Below are 26616 nucleotides of genomic sequence, written 5' to 3'. Positions count from 1 at the left end.
TCTTCTTCTTCTTCTTCTTCTTCTTCTTCTTCTTCTTCTTCTTCTTCTTCGTCAGTTGTATTGGTTCTACCTTAGGTCTCTGGGCTATCTAGCCTTTGGTTTTTGGTCTTCTAGGCAGTGTCATGGGTAGGGTACCACTCATGGCAAGGATCTTAATTGGACCAGTCATTGGCTGGCCATTCCCACAATTTATGCTCCATTTTTATGTAGCATAAAGTTATTGTGTAATTCAAACAATGATTTCTGTATCCCTCATATCTGGTTGCAATCCTTGTTCTTAGAATCTCTTGTTTCAATGTTCGTATAAACACTGCTCTCTGATTGTCCCCTCATATACCAATAAAGCTGCTTATAGCCAGTTGCTGAGCAGGGGAGAGACTAGGGCTAGACTTCATGCTAGCCAGGGGAGGAGAAATTAGAAGAAGAAATCGGGAGATTCAGTTACTTGAGAGATTTAGGAAACATCATGAGAGAGGAACTGGATCAGGAAAGCTACAAAGTGCAAGTATTTCTGAGATGTATGATCGGAGGAAACCAAATTAGCTTAGAGGGTTAAGAATAGAGTAATATCTTCTCAGTTATTGTGTTGTGAAGCTTATTATTAAACAAATATAAGAGTCTCAATTATTTGTGTGATAGCTGGGTTAAGAGAGAAACTAAGAGAAACAAACACAGTTTTGTAAAAATAACTTTAACATTTTGGCACCCAACATGGGGCTGAACTTATGTAGAATGTAAAACTACAGAACAGTTTCTTAATTTGACCTGGAACCCCTGCACAGGTGTAGCCCATGGCAGTTCAGTGTTTAAGTGGGTTACATAGCAATGGGAAGAGGGACTGCCTCTGACATAATCTGATTGGCCTGCTCGTTGATCACTTCCCCCTGAGGGGGGAGCAGCCTTATCAGGCCACAGTAGAGGACAGTGCAGCCACTTTTGATGAGAACTGATAGACTAAGGTCAGAAAGAAGAGGAGAACCTCCCCTATCAGTGGACTTGGGGAGTGGCATGCATGCAGAAAGGGGAGGGAGGGTGGGATCGGGAGGGGAGGAGGGAGGGGCTTATGGGGGGATACAAAATGAATAAAGTGTAATTAATAAAAAATTAAAAAAAAGCATCTATCATCTTCAGAAAAAAAAAAAAAGAAAATAACCACAGTTTTAAAGGCAGGAGCTCACAGCTTACTGATTAGACAGCTCCCCACCTCTAGCAGCAAGGCCTTCTGTCCACTACAAAAAAATAAAACAAAAACAAAACAAAAACCAAAAAACTGATACAAACTCCAGAGGGACAGTTCTTTTTTTTAGGAAACCCTTGCTAAGAAAGAAAGAGTGGCTTTTTAACACAAGCAAGTTTCTTTTTTTTCAATTAAATTTTTATTTTTTATATTAATTACAGTTTATTCACTTTGTATTCCAGCTGTAGCCCCCTCCTTCATTCCCTTCTGACCCCCCCTCCCTCATCTCCTCCCATTCCCCTCTCCAAGTCCACTGATAGGGGAGGTCCTCTTCCCCTTTCATCTGACCCTAGTCTATCAGGTCTCATCAGGACCAACCATTCATGGATATAAGCTAGAACCCCTGCTCACATGTAGCCCATGGCAGCTCATTATCCAGGTGGGTTCCCTAGTAAGAAGAACAGGGACTGTCTCTGATATGAACTCAGTGGCTGGCTCTTTGATCACCTCCCCCTGAAGGGGGGGGCAGCCTTGCCAGACCACAGAGGAGGACAATGCAGCCAGTCCTGACAAGCAAGTTTCTTAATACTTTCTAGTCAAAAAGCTGAATCCCTTTGAGAAGGAGCTCTTGTTGGCCTGACTAATGTAGGCCAGAGGAATAAACATTTTATTTTCTGTTTTTTTTTTTTTTTTGTTTTTTTTTTTTTTGGTATAGTAACCCTCCTTGAGTTGGAGTTTTTGTTCTAGTATCCTCAGTAGGGCTGGGTTAGTGGAAAGATATTGTTTAAATTTGGCTTTGTCATGGAATATCTGTTTTCTCCATTGATAGTGATTGAAAATTTTGCTGGATATAGTAGTCTGAGTGGTCTCTTAGGGTCTGCATGATATCTGCCCAGGCCCTTTTGGCTTTTAAAGTCTCTGTTGTGAAGTCTGGTGTTACTCTCATAGGTCTGCTTTTATATGTTATTTGGCCATAATCCCTTGCAGCTTTTACTATTTTTCTTTGTTCTGTACATTTAGTGGTTTAATTAATTAATTAATTAATTAAAATTAATTCATTTTGTATCCCTTCTACAGCCTCTTCCCTCGTCTCCTCCAAGTCCCAGCTACCCTCCTTCTTCTCCCCCTATGATCCCCTAATAGGGGAGGACCTCCTGCCCTTCTATCTGACCCTAGCCTATCAGGTCTCATGAAGGCTGGATGCATCATCTTCCTCTATGGCCTGGCAAGGCTGCACCCCCCACAGGGAGGTGGTGAAAGATCTGGCCACTGAGTTCATGTCAGAGACAGCCCCTGCTCCCCTTACTAGGGAACTCACTTGGAAACTGAGCAGCCTATGGGCCTCCTTTGAACAGGGTTTCTAGGTCCTCTCCATTCATGGTCCTTGGTTGGAGTATCAGTCATGCAGGATACCTGGGCCCAGGTATTTTGGCTCTGTTGTTTTCCTTGTGGAGTTCTTGTCCCTTCCAGGTCTTTCTAGCTCCCTCTTCTTCCATGAAGATTCTGGCACTCTGCCCAAAGTTTAGCTATGAGTCTTAGTATCTCTTCCATACCATGGTGGGTAGAATCTTTCAGGGGTCCTCTGTGGAAGGCTCCTGTCCTGTTCCTTGTCTTCTCCTACATCTGATGTCTATCCTGTTTGCCCTTCTGAATGAGGATTAAGCATCTTCCCTTGGTTCTTGTTGTTTAGCTTCTTTAGGACTGTGGATTTTAGTATGTTCATCCTATATTTTATGGATAATATTAGTGGTTTGATTATATGGTGGGAGAATTTTCTTTTTTGGTTCAATCTGTTTGGAGTTCTATAGGCTTATGTTTATAGGCATCTCTTTCCTTAGGTTAGAGAAATTTCCTTCTATGATTTTGTTGATATTTTCTGGGCCTTTGAGCTAGGAATTTTTTCCTTCTTTTATTCCTATTATTCTTAGGTTTGGTCTTTTCATAGTGTCCCAAATTTCCTAGATGTTTTGTGTTAGAAAGTTTTTAGATTTAGCGTTTTCTTTGACCGATGTATCAATGTCTTTTATCTTATCCTCTGTGCCTGAGATTCTGTCTTCCATCTCTTGCATTCTGTTTGTGATGCTTGTGTCTGTAGTTGCTGTTCTCTTTCCTAGGTTTTTGATCTCCATGATTTCTTCAGTTGTGTTTTCTTTATTGCTTCTATTTCCATTTTCAGGTCTTGAACAGTTTTATTAATTTACTTCTCCTATTTGCTTTTATTTTTCCATATTTATTTAAGGGATTTATTAATTTCCTGTACCGGTTTGATTGTATTATTTTAATTTCTTTGAAAGATTTATTAATTTTCTCTTTAAAGGCCTCTAGAATCTTCATAAAATCACATTCAATGTCTTTTTTGCTGTTGAGGTGTGTTAGGATATCTAGGGCTTGTAGTAGTAGGAGGAATCTGGGTTCTTATTGTGCCATATTGCCCTCAATTTTGTTGAGTGTGTTTTTACGCTGGCCTTTACCCAAATGGTTGTCCCTGGTGTTGGCTGGCCTGGTGGCCCCTGATGGCAGTAGGCCTCTGGGATTGCCTTTTGAGCTGGTTGTTCCTGATGGCTGCAGGCCTCTGTTGCTCTCTGATGGCTGACTGCCTCTGGTAGTCCCTGCTGGCTGCCGATCTCTGGGATTTCAAGCAGAGCTGGGGCCTTGGAAGTGGTGTGGGGGGGGACAGGGCAGCCCTCACTGCTCCACATATTTTTTCTTTACTTTGATCCATGTTTATTGTTCTGTTCTACTTTCCAAGAGATTTAAGTGTTATAAGTGTAGTCTTCTATACACATTTATTAGATTTAGAAATATCTTTGTTTCAAAAGACAATATGCAACACTTGTTCATATTGCACCCTGAAGGAAAAATATCTATTTGGAGATTGGGCAAGTGTCATTGAAAAACTAGGGTTTTTTTCCGTTTAGCCTGAGTGCAGTGCTGATTTTGTCATAGAATCCCCCTAATTACCTATGCTGCAGCTTCATACAGAATAGACGGGTCTACTGTTATTATTAGGAAGATCTCAGGCTAAGAATAGTGACATAGTTGATTTGATATTATTCATATGCATGAAAATTTTTAAAGTGCAGCACACAAGCATATACATAGCTGTGTGAGGTGGTTCTCCCCCATAGTCTCAGCGTTTAGGAAGCTAAAGAGGAGGAGCACTGTGAGTTTAAGTCAGCATACAAAAAGTCAGATTACAAAAAGAATTTCAGACCAAAATGGACTACATGGCGAGACTCTTTCTAAAAAACCAAACAAAACCAAATCAATATACACCTAGTTTAATATGTACCTAAACATTTAAAATAGTAAAGCAGATTTGTTTTTTCTATAAAGAAATTTGTGTGTCCTTGTTGGAACACAGTCTAAGAATGAGTCGTGTGAGAATTCTGAGTACCTGCGAGAAGACAAGAATCTTTGTGACCTTAGTTTCTTCAAAACAGAATTGTTCTTGGAATGTGTTTTTGTGCTCCTCCCAGATGTAATGGATAGGAGTGAGTTTACTTCAGCTCTTATTATTTCTATGGCTCTATGGAAAAACATGTTTTTGCCATGTGCAGCTTGTCCTTATGATTGTATACTTTACTCAGGTAATTCTTAACCCCCAGAGAATAAGTTGACTGTTGCTCTGAATAAAGTTGGCTATTGCATGAGACTTTTGTCCTTTCTCCCAGGTCCGTGCCGCCAATGAGAGTACTAAGCATGTCCTCAAAGTAAATGACCTACATTTTTATCTTTCTCCTTTTTGAAATTTCTGCACACCAGATCAGTTCAGTTTGCAGGAATAAAAACATTTGCTTCATTTCTGTTGTATGTTAAGAACCTTATCAGTAAATTTTAAGATAATTTTCTTGGGGGCTCAGAAGATGGCTCAATCAGTAAGAGCACATGCTATGTAAATAGGAGAAGCAGAGTTTGAATCTCTGTCACCCATGCAAGAAATCAGGGGTGGCCAGCCAGCCAAATATCATGAGCTTCTGGCTCAGTGAGAGACTGTGTCTAGGAGGACACTGGATATCCTGTGCTTGTCTTTTTGAGGTCATAGGTGTGTGCAGTTGCATACCTACAAGCATGCAACACACACACACACACACACACACACACAGTCTTGAGGCAGTTTCTGAGCTGACTGAATTAAGATGAGTGGATTTTGTTTATCAAAAATAATATCGCAGTTGCTTTTGCCTATTACCTTGGACACAGTTTAAACACCTACTGTCAAAGAAGTAGACTTTAGAGAGTGCGTAAACCTGTTAATTTGAAGAGAGGAAAAGTGGGCATTAAAAACCTCTTGGCACATAAACATGATACATAGACCATCACCTACTGTGCGAAAGAGAAGGATGTTTGAAAAACCTGCTCTGACGTTTTAACTTTCCAGATTAGAAAGAGAATATTTCTCCAAAAACAAGAAACTAAATGAAGAGATCGAAGAACAGAAGAAAGTAATTATAGATCTTTCAAAGAGACTCCAATATAATGAAAAAAGTTGCAGTGAGCTACAGGAGGAACTTGTAATGGTAAGGATAAAGATAAAAACCCTATGGCAATGACTTTATTGGGCCATACTTGATGTGTAGCAAGTTTATTCCCCTGCCATGTATCATGAGATGATAGTGTGAAAGTAGTTTTAGTGACATTGTTAAAAATTTCAAACTGGAAGTACTGATTACATCGAATACATGCATAATAAAAAAACTCCCTAACTTGGAACAGTTGGGAAAAACCAGCTGAATTAATAACAATTCTGAATTATTGAATATTTTAAAATGTATTCAGGGTTTTTTTTTTTTTTTTTTTTTTTTTTTTTACTTGAAGTGCATTGAGTGATTTTACCTAGAGGAAATCCACACTTGTTTTTTAAAATTACTTTTTAAATTTATTACAATTTATTCACTTTGTATCCCAGCTGTAGCCCCTCCCTCAACCCCTTCCAATCCCGCCCTCCTTCCTTCATCTTCTCCCATGCCCCTCCCCAGTCCACTAATAAAGGAGGTCCTCCCCTCCTTCCATCTGACCCCTAGCCTATCAGGTCTCATCAGGACTGGCTGCATTGTCTTCCTCTGTGGCCTGGCAAGGTGCTCTCCCATCAGGGGGAGGTGATCAAAGAGCAGGCCACTGTCTCTTCATGTCAGAGACAGTCCCTTTTCTTCTTACTAGGGAACCCACTTGGATAATGAGCTGCCATGGACTACATCTGAGCAGGGGTTCTAGGATATCTCCATGAATGGTCCTTGGTTGGAGTACCAGTTTTAGAAAAGACCCTGGTTTGGTTCTGTTGCTCTCCTTGTGTAGCAACATATAGTCCACATTTGTAATCAATAGATCTGATAATTTTAGTGACTTCATTTTCTAATCATTTTGTATATTTATATTACATTACATAAACATCTAATCAAATTGATCATTTTGAGTAAACTAGTTATTATACAATTTATTTCTAAAATACTGATATGTTCTTGTGAACTGTCCTGTATTTGAAAAGTACCATCGTCACCCTGTTGCATTAGACTATGTCAGGCTTCTTGCCATGTGTGTATCACATTCATGCAGTACCTTCAGCAACCAGAAGAAGGCATCAGATGCCGTAGAACTGGAGTTGCAAATGATTTGAGCCACTACTTCAGTAGCTGGGGATCAAACCAGGGCCCTCTGGAAGAGCATCCAGTGCTCTTAGCCACTGAGCAGCCACATGCCATGTAATCTAGGACTCTTCATCAGTGGAGAAAAATACCCTAGGGTGGTTGAGTTGATTGCTGAGTTTGGTCTGCTGGTTTACTAAACCTTGTTCTCAGTAGTTTGGAAAGTGGGCCAGAATGTAAGAGTGTAGAGTTCAGACATTATCACTGATGTAAGTTGCACAGTTTCTCTTGGTTCTGAGAAGAACCAAGTAGTCTAATAAGTAGTCTAAAAAGCAAGACTTACTTAATTCACCACAGATTAATGGGTGTTTTGTGATTAGAAAATGTTCTTGGTTGCAAAAGATTTTTTAATTTGACAGTTACATGCTGATGGATAGTCTGAGGCAAGTTGCAACACATCAGAAACCTCGTTTGCTTGGCATTTTTCCTATTAAACTCTGTTGTTTTGGTAAGGGTGCTGAAAATTGTAGACTCATAGTTTCTCAAAAGCATGATAGGTCACTAAAAGCAGTTGAAGAACTAAGGAGATGTTAAAAAAAATTATGAGGTTGCAACCTAAGTGATGTACAGTTTATGTGGTTCACATGAATGTTTTCTATTCTTCCACCGCTCAAATTCTTTGTGTGTTATTTTAAAGTTAGTACACAGTGAGGTTTCTGTCTGTGTTATTTTTTCTATTGCTATAATTAAATATTTAACAAGTGTGACTTTAGGGAGAAAATGTTTATTTTGACTCACACTAGAAGGCTAAAGTCCTTGCTGATGAGGGAATCATGGCTGTGGGACTTGAGGGAACTGGTCACATTTCATCTGCAGCCATGAAGCAGAGTGTTGGCTGCCTGGGCTGAGCAGATTCCCATCACAGTGGGCGGGTCTTCCCACTCCTGTTGACCCTTATCTCTCATAGTCATGCCCAGTGGTTCATCTTATCAAGATGACAGTGAGATTAAACATCATAATTTCACTTTGGCATTTTTATACACATTTATCATTTTGTTCTTTTCTTACATGTTTCTCTTTTTTCATCTTTTTGCTTTTTTCTCTTTCCCTATTACCTTTTCTTTCAACCTTAATTTTTGTTGTTTGTTTCTACAGACCTGAGGCTTGAAACCTTGGCCCCTTGCATGTTAAGCAAGTGCAGTATTACTGAGTTCATGTCTCTAGCTCTGAACCTTTTTGTGCGCTGTACTTCTTTTAAAGTTTCCTTTTTATTCTTGTCATGTGAGTGTGATGTACAAATGAGTGTGGGAAGGTCAGAGGACAGCTTTTGGAAGTCTCTCCTACTGTGGATTCTGGGGAATGGAACTCAGAGCATTCAGCTGCAGGAGCAGCTGTTTTTACCCACTGAGCCATTATGCTGACCCTGTTTAAAATTATTGTTCTGTATTTCCTTACCTGACTGTACTAGGAAATTTAAGTATTATTTACTGAAAAATTATTGAATGAAAATAGCATTGCTAGTAAGTATATTTTTTATTTCTACAGTTATTAATTATTGTGCTTTCTAAGTTTTATTGTCATTTTCTTTTGATTTTCTTATTCTTCTGTCATTGATATTTTGATAATAAAAAGACAGGAAGCTGAAAACTAATTGATTTTATATTACTATTTGTTTTTATTAATACAGTTCATTTTCACAGTTTAACACACACACATATAGACATATATAATGCGTATCGATGACTCCCACCTCCTACCCTTCCATATAACCCCATCACCATCAACCCCTCTCTCCCTACAAGGCCCTTCGCATATTTTTTGTATAGTTTTTGTGACTTACTCAGTTTAACCAGGGCTGTCCACATGAGTGAGGTTGGAACTATCCTTTGGAACAGTGGGCTCAGCAGTAGCTACACAACTGAAAGACAGTTACTCTCTCACTCTTCTAGCATTTCTAAGTAGCCAGAACTTTCCCATGGAGGAATAGGGTTCCAGGAGCCCCTGCTCCATCTGTGACTGACTGTTGACAGGCCTGGTCAAATTTTAGCAGTCCAGGTGCAGGCAAGTGCCCTTCCTGTGAGTTCATGGTTGCCGTGCCATGTCATGCCAATGGATAGCATTTCATAGCTTCCCTGTCTATCATCCAGAGCTTATTTTCTTTCTGCCCCCTCTTCTACAGTATACTCTGAGTCGTAGAGTGGGTGAGGTATATATACGCCAGGGCTGAACATTTATTCTTAGCATTTTGACCAGGCTTTGTTTCCACTGCAAAAAAGAGACACTAATCACAGACAAGAACAGTACACAAGTATTTAGAAGGTGGTTTGATACCCTATCAGTTTAAATAAAATGACAGCAGTAAGTTTCTGTCAGGACCTATGACCTCCTCAGATATAAATTTTTGACCAGGCTTATGGAAGCAGACATGAAGTCTCTCCTCTGGATTGACCCTCAAATCCAGTCTGAAGACAGTTGGTTACTTCTTATCCCAGTTAGTTTTAACTGTCAACATGATACAACCTAGTTGCACTTGAGAAGGGAGTATAGCAGAGGAGATGCCCAGCTTAGACTGGCCTGTGGGCCTGTCTCCAGCCATTGTTGTGCATATTCAGGAATTGTTGCAGGAAGATCCAGATCACTGTGGGTGACACTGTTTCCTGGGGAGGTGTCCCTGGACTCTGAGAAATCTACTGAGGGATGAGCAAGCTGGCCAGCAAGCAGCCTTCCTCCATGGTTTCTGTTCCAGTTCCTGTCTCAACTTTCCTCAGTGCTGTACAGTAACCTGAAATCTGAAATAAGCCCTTTCCTCTTCTGCTTTGCTTTTTGTCAGTGTTTTAATCACAGCAACAGAGATGAAACTAGCACACCCCCCTAAGTCAAGCCACTGTTGTACCAGTGAGCACATCTTGCCTGGCAGGCTGATATTGTAGCACTCAAGATTTCCAGCTGGGTAAAACTGTGTTCTCCCCCTATGGCTTGTGTTGTACCTTCCGGCACTATGTGCAACAGCCAGCAGGGAGGGAGCTTCCTATTTGGTTCCATATTGATTTTTCTGTGTCCTGAAACCAAGTGAGCATGGTGTCTTCAGCATCAGGGCATTCCCACCTAGTTGTGTGGGCAATGAAGAGCAATTGCAATAGCATGTACTGTTTTTGGGGCCTCAGGCCTTCCTGACCAACAACTAGCAGGGAGGTATCCCATACCAGCCACTGGGCTTTTCATGTCATCACTCATGGCTTCTGGGATTGGAATTATCCATCCATGTAGGGAACCTATGTTTTTGTTTTCTCTGTTTCTTATTATGGTAAAATATATGAATATAAACTTTACATTAGTTATCTAAATATTTTTAATATACTCCTTTATTGATTTTCTTCTTAACAGGAGAAGGCTAGGCAGTAGGTAACACTAACCATATTGGAAGGGCAGCCAAGGATGATGCCTGACATCAACCTCAGGCCTCCTTGTGTATAGATGACCACACCTACACGAATTTGCACACACACATGCACACCCCCAAGAATAGGAGAAGAAAACAGAAATATCAGATTAAAAGTTTAAAGTCACAAAATAGAGATTTTGTATTTTGTAGTGTTATATCTCAAAACTCTGGCTGATGCTTTAAATTAATAATTTTATTATGAAGAATATTTGACTCATGAGGAAACTTTTGGCTTGTTTATTTTGGGAACAAAATTGTTTTTATGGCCCTCTGTAATCTTTCTGAAATTTAATTTTAGGTATTTTGACATTTTATAGGGTTAAAATAGGCAACATAAACCATTTACCGCTAGTTCTTTTTTCATGCTAATAGCATGTTTCTAGGGCAGGTCCTCTTAAGGACCATTATTCAAGTCTTGGTCTTTATTTTCTCTGCTGCATTGGAAGAGAAAAATTAAAGCCACTTTCCTCATTAGTTTTCTGGTGAAGCTAGAAAACTTTTTGGTGCTATTCATAAAATGCAAAGGCTTCTGGAAGTCTTGAGACAAAAACAAAAACAAAACAAAACAAAACGAAACGAAACACCGTTAACCCAGCACAGCATAGACTAATTCTTAGAGCTGAAAGAGAATTTAGAGATAACTTAGCCCAGGGTATCCAAAGTGTTGGTAAACCGCCTACAAAACAATTGCTCCTCTGTGTCAAGACATGGAATATAAATATAGAGCGCATTTTTAGGAAAGTCTAAATTGGGTAAATGCCAAAGGGTTTGTTTGTTTGTTTGTTTGTTTGTTTATTTGTCAGGGCTTCACTGTGTAGTTCTGTCTGGCCTCAAACTCACAGTTCTGGAGTCACTCTGTAGACCAGGCTGGCCTCAAACTCACAGTAATCTGCCTGTCTCATTAGTGCTGGGATCAAAGGTGTGCATTCCATACCTACCCCCCCCCCTTTTTTTTTTTTTTGAGCATTTAAAACACAGGTGAATTTAATTACACTGAAATTCTCATTCATTGTCTGGTTAATAAATTAATGGCATTTGTTGATTTTTAATGTCCCAGAATTCAGTTTAGACACAGGACAACTATATAGTGAAAAAAATTAGTTTTATGTTCACGTGAACATAAGATATGAATCTTAAAAGAATTTTCCTTTAAAATATATTGCTTGGGGAATGGGAGGAGATGAGGGAGGGAGGGTGGGATTGGGAGGCAATGAGGGGGGGCTACAGTTGGGATACAAAGTGAATAAACTGTAATTAATATAAAAAATAAAAATTTAATTAAAATATATTGCTTTAGGGGATGGAGAGATGGCAGGCTATTAGTCTGCTGCTCTTTCTGAGGCGAGGAATTAGTTCCCCCCATTGGGCGGCCCACAACTCCTGCAACTCCAGCTCCAATAGCTCCTACATCCTCTCCTGGACTCATGTGGGCATCTGCGAGGGGCAGATGCATACTGAAAAAAAATTAACATTTTAAATTAAAAAATGTAGCTTTTGATTTCAAAATCTGTGAGTGGAATATCAGCTAAACTGTATTTCTAGCATAAGCTGCTTAGCAATTTCGCTTATTAAAAGCAGCCCAAAGCTCAGTAGCTGCAGCAGGTCTGGAAGATAAAGCTGAGTTTTGATACTCTCTTTTTCTAAAACAGGCGAGCTTTCACTTTCAAATTGCTATTATTATGACTTGCCTGGTACTTTCTTCAATGAAATTTCCTTAAGTCCATCATTTCTTGAGATTTGCTTTCCTGCTACTCAGTAATATTTAGTTAGAGCTCTAGGAGAGACCATATATTGGAAAGGGGATTCTAGTTCTCATGAGGTTTTGCTGAAAAGTGTGTTTTATTCTCTGAAGAACTTATGATTGAAAAGTTATGTGAACATTTTCTATGCTTTGGGGACTTAACTTACTGCTGATAACAATGATGGCTCTCATTACATAGAATTCGGGAAGTGCCTTTTGATTGTTTTCCTTTGGTAAAGTTAATGTTCTTTGATAATATTTTTGCTTCAAATGTTCTATTGGATTTTGTCCAAAGCATTTTTTTATTTTGTTGGACATGTTCAAAACTAATGGATTAATGAATATTTTATCCTAAAAATTTGATAAAAATTATTGATTGCTATTGTTGACAAAGGAAAAATAGTATTAATACCATGAACGGTGGTTTAGCTCATGGAAATATTACTTTTTTGTTTCATTCCATTAATTAATTAATTAATTAATTAATTAATTAATTAATTAACTTTATATCCCTACCGCAGCTTCCTCTCCCTCTCCTTTCCCCACTTCCCTTCCCTTTCTATTCAGAGAAGGGAGACCTCCTGAGAATATCACCCTGCCTTGGCATATCAAGTTGAGGTGGAACTAGGCACATCTTCTCTTATTGAGATTAGGCAAGGCATCCCAGTTAGGAGAAAGGAATCCAAAGGCAGGCAACCAAGTCAGAGATAGACCTCCAGTTGTTAGGGGATCCACATGAGAACTAAGCTGCACATCTGTTACATATGTGTAGGAGGTCTACATCTGTCCCATGCATTTGGTTGATGGTTCATCACCTATGGGCTCAGGTTAGTAGATTCTGTAAGTTTTGAATAATAACTGCAGGAGATTTGGCCTGAAGATTAAAAAAAAAAAAACAACAACAAAAAACTAGCTATGCCACTCCTAGGTATATACCCGGAAGTACCTCCATCATGCAACAAGGACACTTGCTCAGTTATGTTCACAGCATCTTTATTTTTAATAAACTTTTATTTTAATAAAGAAACTACAAACAACCTAGATGTCCCTCCGCCAAAAAATGGACAAAGAAAATGTGGTACATTTACACAATGTTGAGATTTAAGCATCCTCTCTTGGCCTTCCTTGTTACTTATTTTCTTAGGGTCTGTGGATTGTAGTGTGGTTGTCCTGTACTTTATGGCTATTATCCACTTGTAGGTGAATACATATCATGTTTGTCTTTCTGGGTCTGGCTTACCTCACGTAGAATGATCTCTTCCAGTTCCATCCATTTGCCTGCAAATTTTATTCTGTCCTTGTTTTAAATGCAGAGTAGTATTCCATTGTGTAAATCTTCAGACTAAATCTGCTGCAGTTATTCAATTTCCGCTATAATCTAACAATTATATTTTATATATTTGTAGAATTTATTTATGTATTTAATATTGATATTTTTCTTCCTCAGTCATATGACAGACATCACAGTGGCCCTATATGAGTTTACGTTTTCTAAGAAAGGGAGGTCTTAATATTTTATTATTTATATTTATTTTATTTTATTTTTTACATTTATTGCCTGCTTTTTGATCACTTGCCCCTGGTGAACCACAGAGGAAGAGGATCCAGGCAGTGCTGATGAGACTTGATAAGCTATGGGTGGATGGCAGAGGAGAAGTCCCCTTTTAATGGACTAGGGGAAGGGGATAATGAAGAGGGAGGGAGGGTGGGACAGGGAAGAATTGAGGGAGGGGGCTTCAGTTGGATATATAATGAATTACTTGTAAAAAAATAAAAAATGAAAATGAAAAAAAGTAGCAATGCTGACAACTCCGAAAGAAAAAAAAAGCTTCAAACTGCCATCCTTTAAGTAAAAAATGAAGGCGGAATAAGATGTTTTGAAAGAAAGTGGACATATTAATATGATTTTTAGAGTAGTACCTATTATTATAATTGCTCTATTTTAGTTTTACTATTAACCTAGTATGATGCCTAATTTATAAATAACCCATAGCATAGGTATATGTATATCGAAAAATATAGTGTACATTTGGGTTAGTGTTGTCTATGTTTTCAGGCATCCTCTGGAACGTGGAACAGTTCCCTTGTGGGTGAGAGGGCTTCTGTGTTGAATGGCTGTAGTTATGTTGTGTTGTGTTTACCCTGTTTGTTTTCTGTGTAAGGAGCCTTTCACCAGTAGTGCTCTCACCAGCTTTTAAACAAGCTTATGTCTTCTCACATTAAAAAAAACAACTCTTCTTTGACCTAGTCTCCTTTTCAACTCTTTCTTCTCTCTCTCCTTCCCTTCTTACCACAAAAGGGCTTTCTTCAGTTTCTGTTTCCATTTATTAATTTTATACTTGATTAGGAAAAAAAAATCAGGCCTACCCCTGATATTTCAGTCTGGGTTATAGCTGTACTGTAGCAAAATACATTTTCTTAAAGTGGGTAATGACCTCCATGCCAAGTGGATACTTCTTAATCTTCATTTTGCTTGGCCTTTCTGTGGCATTGAACATAATTGACAACTCTCCTTGAAACAGTCTTTTCATGATATTATGCTTTCCAGTTTTCCATTTTCTTCATTCGTTCTTTTCAGTTGGCTAGAGATGCTGGAGTTCCTGAAGACTGTTTGGGCTCATTTCCCTTCCCATCAAACAGGCTAAATCAAGTTTTATACAGTGCCTGTAAATGATTCCCAAACTTATCCCTGGCTTTGCAGTAGTGTGTTCAGCTGCCTGTGACATGTTTCTACATTACTCGCTCTCTGCTCATTTTCACAAATTCTTTTAGAACCTGTTACTTACCAGGTGTTGTGCTGGGGCTAGGGCTGACTTCTGTCTCCTTTCTAGAACTTGAGCAAAGAATGAATTTTTACTCTCCCTGCCAACAATGAGCCGGTACAAGCAAACAAACAAGAAAGCCAGACAACAGCAGTCTAAATGGCCTTTACCTCTGTTATTCCCATCAAGAGCTGAAATCCATCCAGTTCTTTTAGTTTGAATCCTTAGGCTTAATTGTAACTCTTCCCTTTGTTGGAGGAGTCCAGCCAGTGCCATGTAACTCACTGTGTTGTCCTAAGGCTCAGGTGTCCTATTTACTGTAGATCTTGTAGATCTTTTCTTGGTTGTAGTCATTATTCCCCTTTCACTACTAACGCCATCACTTGACTTTTGCACCAGGTCTATTGGTCTTGACTGTATTCACTCCTGACTTTCATCTGACCGCTTGACATGTGACTCCAAGCAGGGTTTTTTTTTTTAAAGTATTATTTAGCTTTTTCTGTCTCAGTCTAAAAATATTATTTATTCATTTTCTCTGTGTGGTGTATGTGTATATGTATATGCATATATGTGTGCACACTCACCCACGCTCATGCAGGTGGACGTCAAAGGTCAACATTGTGTGAGAGTCTTTATTCTCTGTCGTATCTTTCGGGCTAGGTCTTAATGAACCTGAAGCTTGTGGTTTTGGCTAGACTATGTGATGGTGGGTTCCTGGGATTTTCCTATCTCTACCCATCTTCTAGGGATCTATACCCAGGCCGTCACTCTTGTGCAGAGAGCTCTTTCCCCATGAAGCCATCTTTCCAGTATTCTGTTTCACTTTTATTGTCATACACTTTTTATCTTTTGTCAGAGCATTATTTTGAGGATAGGAAGGTTTGTTATATACAAAATACTTAGGAAGTATGAGGCACTAAGTTCTCAGTGAATCAATATCCAAGACTTTGTGCAGTTGCACATTTGGCCAAGTAAAAAGTATAAGACAGAGTATACTAGTAATGGATGTAAACTGGGCCATTAATATCTTGTTGAGACTTAATTATACTACATAAATTCATAATAAAATCTTCAGCTACTGTAGTTTGTAACCTTATTATGTATGCTTTTTTCTTAATTAAAAGGCTAAGAAGCACCAGGCCTTCCTAGTAGAGACATGTGAAAATAACGTGAAAGAATTGGAATCAATCTTGGACAGCTTTACCGTGTCAGCCCAGTGGACGTCAGGTTAGTTGAAGGTATAAAATGACAGATGCATCTGTCAATGTTCCAAAGTCACTACAGTTTGGGAATTCTGCAGATGCCTCTTCCAGTCTCTCATCTCAACATGCTTTGATTTGATGACATGATAAGAGCAGTTCTCACAGCAGTTAGTTGGCCTAGCTGGCTGGGAAAGGGTGACGGAGTGTGGACCTGCTGTTGTCCTCTCAGAACTTGATTTACAAGTGTTGAAGTCTGTGTGGCTGGACAGACAAGGGCTCACTTGCTGTGTTCTGAATCCAACTGAGAGAAGAACCCTTACAGTATACCTGCAAGGGGAACAGATGTTTCCATCAAATGGAGCCAAATTCTGAGGCAACCTTCAGCGGCTTAAAGGTCATGCTTTCCAAAGGTTATGTAGGACACAGGCTGTAGCCGTGCCGCGCTGCACTGCTGCTTTCTGAGCCAGCTCTCTTTCTCACACATATACGCTCTGGAGATAATAGAGCTCAGCTAAAGGAGTTTTGGTTTGATATTAATAACTTCAGCATAATTAAGAGCTAACAATATTGGGTAGAAATACTTCTGGGATTAGCTAATAAACTCTGTTTACAATATCTACTTTCTTATTTTTTGTGTTTTTTTTTTCATCATGTATGCTTACAGTGGTTTGAACTTAAAACTTTTACTTTTCTGTTTTCTTTTGCCTCAATTTATTTAGTTATTCCATGATGTGATTATATTCTTTAAAAAAAAGGACATACAATTAAATTATATATATATATTTATTTATTTAAGGCAATTGAAAGTGGTTTGGGAGAGGAGTTCTTCTACTTTTTTTTTGAGATGGGGTTTCTCTGTATAGCCCTTGCTGTTTGGGAACTCACTCTGTAGACCAGGCTGGCCTCGAACTCAGAGATCCACCTGCCTCTGCTGCTGATTGCTGGGACTAAAGGCATGTGCCACCACCATCAGGTGGGAAAGGAGTTCTTTAGGAAATGGAAATTTAGGGAAGTTTGTTGTCCTGGAGAAAATGGAAGGCCTGTGCTTTAAGCTCAGAGTCTGCAGACCTGGCAGCCAGCAAACTGTTAGACATTTAATATACACTGTTTCTTTTTCAGTCTGCTTTTATAGGTCATGTTTTTAGTTGTGACTTCATCAAGTTCACATATAACTTTTCATTGTTATATTTTAGCAATGATTTAACATAAAAATTATTGGGGCTGGAGAGGTGACTCCGAGAATAAGAGCCCTTGATGCCCTTCCAGAGGACCTAGGCCCGTTTGCCGGCACCCACATGGTGACTAACACCTGTCTATAACTCCACTTCTAATTAATACATACAGGACAACACTCATATAGATAAAATAAATAAAAGAATTAAAGTGTGTGTGCACACATGTAAACATGTATGCACATACCACAGCATGTCAGTGGTAGTCAGAGGACACCTTGTGGGATTTCAATTCTCTTTCTACCATTTGGGTCCAGGGATAGAACTCAGGTCGTCAGGCTTGGAGGCCGGTGCGTTTACTTGCTGAGTCTTCTTGCGGGCCCCAGTATGTATATTTTTAAACTTTAGTTTCTATACATATGTAAACACTATATGTTACAGGACGTATGTTACCAGAAGAGGACTGTGTACTCAATTAATGATTTTTGGATTGGTATAGAGGAATTGCTGTTTCAGTAGTTTGTGATGATTATTTGCTCTTTCTTTGTGGATTCGTTCTCCTTTGGTGCATGGTTTTCCTTGTGCTGTATGAGGCTGACTTCCATCCTTTGCCTTCTGGCTTCTCATTAGGTTCTGTTTCTACTTACCATGTTTCAGGTCGGATAGCTGTTGTTTATTTTCTTCAATCTGCTTTATTCTTCATATATCTTTAGTTATAATTTTATTAAATAATTACATAGCTTTCTTTGTTTTTTTTTTAAATTAAATATCCAACATTAAAATGAAGAAGTTGCTTATTAGATATTGATCTCTTCTTAGCAATTGCTGTCAAATATTAAGTAAGTTTCTTGTTTACTATTTTACTGTGAAGATGTTCCACTAAAAATATCCTATACTTTTTGAGGACACACACGTTACATTCCTAAAAATTGTGTCTATATGTATAGTATATAGATTTTTGAGTGAAAGTCTGTTTCAAATCAAAGCATACACTCTCACCTTGTGATGGTGGCACATTCGCAGAGCTCATAACAAATTGTAATCAGTTAGCCTGGGATGAACTCCCAGAGTTTCTCTGTAGTTAGGATAAGTAGGCAATAGTTCTACCTCCTTTTATCCCTGTATACACTTTTAACTTCAATATATGCTCTGCAGCTACCCTGGATTTCAAGAAAAGTAATCCATAGTTGCTGAGATATACAGGTGAGGTTACATAATTTGTTTAAAACTTGCTCTTTCAAATGAAATGATTGGGCCTGTGGAATGACTCAGCAGGTAAACAGTGCTAGCTGCAGAAGCCTGAAGACCTCAGTTCAATTCCCAAAATTCACACTGGAAGAGGAGACTCTCAGCAGTTCTGTGATCTCAACACATGTGCTGTGGCCTGTGTGTGTGTGTCCCTGCACAATAATAATAAATTGAAATATTAAGGTGAAATGATTAAAAATTATTTTCATGAATTAATCTTAAGCCAGAATTGACACTAGTTGCCTGGCATTTGAGTTTTGTGGTTTGTGTATGTTACGAAACTTTCTGAAGTGGAGTGTAGCCCATAATTTTGTCTTCAGGTAGCAGACAAGTAAAGTTTGAGTTAGTCCAGGAATGCTCAGGAGTTTATGTACACAGATTACCTTTATTTTCTTATCAGTGTGGTAGTTACACATCAGTTCCTAAGGTCACATCATTTCAGATTGCTTTCTTGGCTGTCAGGGTGACAATTGAAAGTGAAAAGGCTAAACTTTCACTTAAAGTACGTAACAGCAGAACTGGTCCTCTGTATATTTGAAAGTTGTGAAGAAACTAGTGTCTTCAGTGCCCTCCCCTGGCCACAAAATAGTCCTTATATGTAATGATGGATGTATAAAATTGACTTGATTGTGAGAATCACTTCACAGTGTGAATATACAACACATCATTGTATAACCTGAACTCAGAGTCAATTGTTTTTCAATAAGGCTGGGGGAGAACAACAAAAGCTTGTTAGAGCATGGATTTCCTTTGCTCTAAGCTGCCCAGGCTTTGCTTTTCTGTAGAAGCCAAAGTGCTAGCAGTGATGGGCCTCTATGCTTCTTGCGCATCGGCCTCACTTGCTGCTCACCCCCTGCCTGGCTCAAGTCCTCTGGCTAACTCCTTGCCTGTGAACACACCAAGCATTCTCTTATCTTAGCCATCTTTATGATGAACATTCTTTCTAGGTGGAGGACTTTAAAAAACAATTACTTTTCTTTTAGTAGAGTATACCCACATAGCTTTTTTCTACTGTTCTCAAGCCCATGTTCAAGTGTCCTTGACACTTACCCACTGCATATTCTCATGTGTTCAGCCTCACCACCCCTCTCCATTTCCTGATGCACTCTTGTGTGTGTACCATAGCACCTGTTATCGTCACATGTTTCTGACACTATTTAGCATGTTTCTTACTACATCTAAGTTGTCTCTTATTCACTAATGTTATAGGGCAGTCTGTGGCACAAAATAGTCACTAGAAAAGTAATGAGTATGAATTAAAAGAATGTTGAAGTCTATTTAAATTTTTTAGTGTTTTTCTTTTGAGGCAAGGTCTTAATTATGTAGCTCTGAATTGCCTGGAGCTTGCTATCTAGACCAGGTTGGCCTGGAATGCAGAGATCTGGCTGCCTCTGCCTTCGAGTGCTGGGATTAAAGATGTACAGCACCATGGCTGGCTCTGTTTTAAATTTTACTTTCTAGAGTTATCAATGTAGTCTTGAAGGTTTTCTAAATTATGGTAGTCTCTGGGAGCTCTCGGTAAATAGTCACTAGGAAGACTGATCCTGAGTCGACAGGATGTACAGTCCCTTATGTGGCATAGGCATTTCTCCATGGTTGCTCACTTTGTTAGACAAGGCGGGCATTTATTTCTACTCTTTTTTCTACCTGCTAACTGATATTGAAGTAATACTGCTTACATCCCATTTGTTTCCCCTGGTGGGGATAAAGGGTTAGGGAAGGTTGTTTCCTGCTTTGAGCCCATGTAGTTTTCTGCCACAAACGTAAAATTTCTTCTAATACAGTGTTTGCTCTGCCCTGAAGCTGGCAGACATCGGAATGTGACTGCTCGCTCATGTATTTTCCTTGTGGTTCGGTCTTGACTCCTCACTCTGGTAGACTTTCCTATAGGCTTTCCTTTCCTTGAGGAAATAAGTTGTAATACTCTAGAAATACAATATTTTCTTCCACTTGGAGAGACTAAAGAACCCACAGAAATAATAGCCACAGGAAGACTGGAGACATGGCCCAGTGGTTGAGAGCCCTGGCTGCTCTTCCAGAGGTTCCAGGTCTCATTCCTAACACTCACGTGGCAGTGTACAGCTGTTTGGAGCTCCACTTCCAGGGGATCTGATGCCCTCTGTGGCCTCCACTGGCACTGCATGCGTGTGATATACAACATATATTTACATACAGACAAAAAGAAAAGCCACAGAGTTGAATGCTTTTAGGCATATAAGTGTCATCTAAGAATTGATTGGGTAGTCTCAGGGAGTGCTTTTAGAAAAACCAAGAGAACAAACTGGACTTTTTCTTTCCTCAACTTCTTTCATATAGCAATATTTCCCAGACCTATTGTCATTTTAGAACTTTTATTATTCTTGTGAACATTGTTGGAAATGCTGTAGCTAGAGATTCTTGGGTTTCAGAGACCCAAGAAGGATCAGCATTCTAGATTCCATTCATGCTGCTTGCTAATGTTTTCTCTTTTGCAATCTGTAACCTGTAGTGGTGAGTTTTGATAGAGGAAGTACATCACTGGGGGCCGGCTTTGAGGCTGAATAGTATAGCTCCACTTCCTGTTCTCAGTTTCCTGCTGTGAATGAAAATGTGGTCAGCCAGCTTCCTGCTTACACTGCCATACTGGCAGACTGCCATGCTTTCCCAGACTGTTGCCATTTCCCTCAGTTATGATAGCCTCTACTGAAAGCTAGAAAAAAAATCCCTTCTTCCTTATGTTGCTTTATGACAACAGAAGAGTAACCAGTGCAGCCAGATGTGCCTAAGCTTCATAGGCTTTCACAGAAGTGACTCTTGGTTCTTGCTCATTGTAAACTATTAAAATAAAAATTTGTTCTTCCATTTTTGTCACTTTTTCCATAGATTGAAATAAAGTGAGTGAATTTTTTTCTTTCGTTTTGATTTTTGTTGACTTTGGTTTTTTAATTTTTAAATTATATACATATAATATAGGATAATCATACTAAAATCTGTACACCTAAAGAAGCTAATTAAGATGGAGGACCCTGGGTAAGATGATCAATCTTCATTCAGAAAGGCAAATGGGATGGACATTAGAAGAGGGAGAAAACAGGGAACAGGACAGGAGCCTACCACAGAGGGCCTCTGAAAGGCTCTACGCAGCAGTGTATCAAAGTACGTGCTGAGACTCATAGCCAAACTTTGGGCAGAGTGCAGGGAATATTATGAAAGAAAGGGGAGATAGAAAGACCTACAGGGGACAGGAGCTCTCTCTACAAGGAGAGCAACAGAAGCAAAAAATCTGGCCCCAGGGGTCTTTTCTGAGACTGATATTCCAACCAAAGACGATGCATGGAGATAACCTAGAACCCCTGCACAGATGTAGCCTGTGGCAGCTCAGGTTCCAAGAAGGTTCCCTAGTAAGAGGAACAGGGACTGCCTCTGACATGAACTCAGGGGCTGGCTCTTTGATTGCCTCCCCCTGAAGGGTGTGCAGCCTCACCAGATCACAGAGGAAGACAGTGCAGCCAGTCCTGATGAGACCTGATAGACTAGGATCAGAAGGAAGGGGAAGAGGACCTCCCCTATCATTGGATTGGGGGAGAGGCATAGGAGAAGAAGAGGGAGGGAAGGTGTGTTTGGGAGGGGACGAGGGAGGGGGCTACAGCTAGGATACAAAGTGAATAAACTGCTAATTAATAAAAAATAAATAAATTATAAAAAAGAAAAAAATTATAGAGCTTATAGTACTTCAGAAAGAAAATATTTACTTAAGTAAAAATTCTAAATATTAAGCATTAGTCATTGCTTATTTATGTTTTATAAAAAAATCATGTGGTTATTCATGATTTTCTTTTTTTCGAGATAGCATTTCTCTGTGTAGCCCTGGCTGTCTTTGAACTCTCTGTAGACCAGGCTGGCCTCAAACTCAGAGATCCACCTGCCTTAGCCTCCCAAGTGCTAGGCTGGTTATTTATTATTTTTTTTAAAAACAACTGTATTTAAAATAATATTTGCCAATAAAATAACCTTATATTTATGCATATGAATGTATAGAAAAGTTGAAGACACACAGTAGTACTAGAAACCAGATATTTAGTCTACATTGTGTATATATATATTAGTAAATAAGTCAGATAACACATAGACTCACATACACTCACACACACTCATACATAGAGCGCAACAGAAATAGAATGAAAGGTTTGGTTATCTGTAACTACAGGTTTTTGCGCCTGCTCCCTAGTTCCTGAAATAACGATTCTGAGACTTCATTATTTATGAATAAATGCCTAACCATAAGCTTTATTTCATTCCTGACTAGCTCATAACCTAAATTACGTGTTTATTCTATTCTCTGTGTGCCACATGGCTGGGTACTTCTCAATTTCATATGTTCGTCTTTCTCAGAATCCAGGGTGAATCTCCCACCCCTGACTCTATCCCAGAGTTCATTTCCTCTCCTGGAATCCCTACTTCCTATTCCTTGCCTCAGCTAACAGGCCTTTAGCTTTTTCTTGACAGGTGGAGCTTCCATACAGTACAAAAGAGATTCTCTCTACAGTCAACTTCCCTGTTATCTCCTTGATAGTGGATATTTTGTTTACCGTTGTACCCTGGAGTTTGTGAAGTAGAGGATGTCGATAAAGATCAAGTGAGGATGGTGGCTTTCTCCCGAATGGATGCTTGTGTTGGTGAATTGTACAAAAGCAAGTTGAGCAAGCTATGGGGAGCAAGCCAATAAGCAGTGATCCTCTGTAGCCTTTACTTCAGTTTCTGTCTCCAGGATCTTGGGTTGGGTTCCTGTTCTGACTTCCCTCCATGAAGGACGGTGACCTGGAAGTTGTAAGCTGAAATAATACTTTCCTCCACAAGTTGCTTTTAGTCATAATGTTTACACAGCAACAGAGAAACACATGAGGTCAGTGCTACTTTTGGATTCAATTCAAATATTTTCTCTATATTTTCTTACTTTATTCCTATCTACAGTATATTATAATTTCCTTTCTCCATCTATTAACTTTTTGTTTGTTTGAATTTTGAGCCTCAGTCTCACCATGCTGTTCTGGGTAGCCTGAAACTCTTTATGTAGACCAGATTGTCTTCCATTTCCAGAGATTTGCTTACCTTACCTATTTAATTACATGAGATGGAATTAAAGGCATATGATACCAAACCTGGCTTCATTAACATTTGTAACACATGAATGTAGTATTAGGCTTTCTGTTGTATTTTCTGCATGTTAGATATGCTCCTTCTTACTACTAATTTCCATGTGATAATAAATACCACCTTCTCTGTTTTTGTTTTCCTGTCATCTGGTTCTTCATGGAGACTAGGTGGCAGTCTGATCAGCAATATTAATGGAACCATTGCTGTATTTCATTCTGTAGACATTCTTTCATGAGAATTAAGAATTAAAGCAACCAAGCCCACAGTCTGCGAAGGGAACAGATCCTTCACTTTTGCATCAGGAAGAGTAAAAGTGAAGACCTATAGATCCTGACACTGAGAGAAACAACACCATGCACTCATTGCTGGTCCAGAGTTTATGACTTCCTGGAGGACATTAACCTCATACAGGAAATGCTGACATCTGTCTGACACCATGAGTTTGCAAAATGCCATTTGACTAGTGTATGTTTGTGTGTGTGTGTGTGTGTGTGTGTGTGTGTGTGTGTGTGTACCAGATACTCCAGAGTGAAGGCAACAGTAAGGACAGAGAATTCTATGAAAACCAACCATCTCCTCAAAGGCTGTTTGGAACACATTGTAGTGAATAAGGTTTTGTAAATTTACAGATAGTGGTTTCATCAGAAATATTATTTTCTTTTTTCAAAATTTTTTATTTAACTTTTATTAATTACACTTTATTAATTTTGTATTCCCCCATAAGCCCCTTCCTCCTCCACTCCCGATCCCACCCTTCTTCTCCTTTCTGCATGCATGCCCCTCCCCAAGTCTACTGATAGGGGAGGTCCTCCTCTCCTTCTTTCTGATCTTAGTCTATCAGCTCTCATCAGAAGTGGCTGCATTGTCATCTTCTGTGGCCTGGTAAGGCTGCTCCTCCCTCAGGGGGAGGTGATCAAAGAGCAGGCCAATCAGATTATGTCAGAGGCAGTCCCTCTTCCCATTACTATGTAACCCACTTGGACACTGAACTGCCATGGGCTACATCTGTGCAGGGGTTCTAGGTTATCTCCATGAATAGTCCTTGCTTGGAGTATGAATCTCTGGGAAGTTCCCTGTGTTCAGATTTTATTGTTCTGTTGCTCTCCTTGTGGAGTTCCTGTCCTCTCCAGCTCTTGCTATTTCCCACTTCTTACATAAAATTCCATTCATTCTGCCCGACAGTTGGCCATCAGGCTCAGCATCTGCTTTGATAGTCTGCAGGGCAGAGGCTTTCAGAGGCCCTCTGTGGCAGGTTCCTAGGTTGTTTCTTGTTTTCTTCTTCTGGCTTTCAGAGGCCCTCTGTAGCAGGTTCCTAGGTTGTTTCCTGTTTTCTTCTTCTTCTGATGTCCATCCACTTTGCCTTTCAGGATGGGGATTGAGGATTTTAGTTAGGGTCCTCACTTTTGCTTAGTTTGTTTAGATGTACAGATTTTAGCGGGTTTATCCTATGTTGTATGTTTATATGAGTGAGTATATACCATGTGTGTCTTTTTGCTTCTAGGACAACTCACTCAGGATGATCCTTTCCAGGTCCCACCATTTACCTGCAAATTTCATGATTTCCGTATTTTTCATTGCTGAGTAATACTCCATTGTATAGATGTACCACAATTTCTGCATCCATTCTTCAGTTGAGGGGCACCTGGGCTGTTTCCAGTTCCTGGCTATTACAAATAAAGCTACTACAAACATGTTGAGCAAATGTCCTTTTTGTGTATTTGAGCCTCTTTTGGATATATGCTTAGGAGTGGTATGGCTGGATCTTGAGGAAGCGCTATTCCTAGTTGTCTGAGAAAGCGCCAGATTGATTTCCAGAGTGATTGTACAAGTTTACATTCCCACCAGCAGTGGAGAAGGGTTCCCCTTTCTCCACAACCTCTCCAGCATGTGTTGTCCCTTGAGTTTTTCATCTTGGCCATTCTGATGGGTGTAAGGTGAAATCTCAGGGTTGTTTTGATTTGCATTTCCCTAATGGCTAATGAGGTTGAGCATTTCTTTAAGTGCTTCTCTGCCATTCGATATTCCTCTACAGAGAGTTGTGCTGTTGGTGTTCTGTTCAGGAAGTTTTCTCCTGTACCAATGAGTTCTAGGGTATTCCCCACTTTTTTTTCTAGCTGATTTAATGTCTCTGGTTTTATGTTGAGTTCTGTGATCCACTTGGACTTCAGTTTTGTGCAGGGTGATAAGTATGGATCTATTTTCATTTTTCTACATGTAGACATCCAGTTGGACCAGCACCATTTGTTGAAGATGCTATCTTTTTTCCATTGTATGGTTTTGGCATCTTTGTCAAAGATCAGGTGTCCATAAGTGTGTGGGTTAATTTCTGGGTCTTCTGATCAGTTCCATTGATCCACCATTATGTTTCTATGCCAGTACCATGCAGTTTTTTTACTGTTGCTCTATAGTACAGCTTGAGATCAGGGATGGAGATACCTCCAGAAGATCTTTTATTGTAGAGGATTGTTTTAGTAATTCTGGGTTTCTTGTTATTCCATATGAAGTTGAGAATTTTTCTTTGCAGGTCTGTAAAGAATTGTGTTGGCACTTTGATGGGAATTGCATTAAATATGTAGATTGCTTTTGGTAAGATGTTAATCCTGTCAAGCCACGAGCATGGGAGATCTTTCCATCTTCTCATATCTTCTACTAATTCTTTCTTCAGAGACTTGAAATTTTTTTCATACAAGTCTTTGACTTCCTTGGTTAGGGTTACACCAATGTACTTTATGTCATTTATGGCTATTGTGAAGGGTGTTGTTTCTCTAATTTCTTTCTCAGCCCTTTTGTCTTTTGTATACAGGAGTGCTACTGATTTTTTTGAGTTAATTTTGTATCCGGCCACTTTGCTGAAGGTGTTTATCAGCTGTAGGAGTTCCCTGGTAGAGTTTTTGGGGTCACTCATGTATCCTATCATATCATCTGCAAATAGTGATAATTTGACTTCTTCCTTTCCCATCTGTATCCCCTTGATCTCCTTCAACTGTCTTATTGCTCTAGCAAGGACTTCCAGCACTATGTTGAAGAGATATGGGGAGAGTGGGCAGCCTTGTCTTGTCCCTGATTTCAGTGGGTTTGCTTTAAGTTTCTCTCCGTTCAGTTTGATGTTGGCTATAGGCTTGCTGTAAATCGCCTTTACTATGTTTAGATATGTGCC

At 39.4% G+C, this 26616-nt stretch overlaps 1 protein-coding gene across 1 annotated transcript in view; it reads left to right on the top strand.

Annotated features, from left to right (window-relative positions):
• Ccdc171 (coiled-coil domain containing 171) overlaps nucleotides 1-26616 on the top strand; it is a 330679-nt gene that overhangs the window by 66498 nt on the left and 237565 nt on the right. The window contains exons 11-12 of the mRNA XM_055591708.1: nucleotides 5559-5697; nucleotides 15829-15931. Of these exons, the coding sequence (XP_055447683.1) occupies nucleotides 5559-5697; nucleotides 15829-15931 (242 nt within the window). The remainder of the gene's footprint in view (nucleotides 1-5558; nucleotides 5698-15828; nucleotides 15932-26616) is intronic.

This window comes from Psammomys obesus, unplaced genomic scaffold, assembly GCF_907164565.1.
Source record: "Psammomys obesus unplaced genomic scaffold, mPsaObe1.curated_primary_1811, whole genome shotgun sequence".
Classification (NCBI taxonomy): Eukaryota; Metazoa; Chordata; class Mammalia; order Rodentia; family Muridae; genus Psammomys; species Psammomys obesus.
This window is presented reverse-complemented; position numbering and strand designations above follow the sequence as displayed.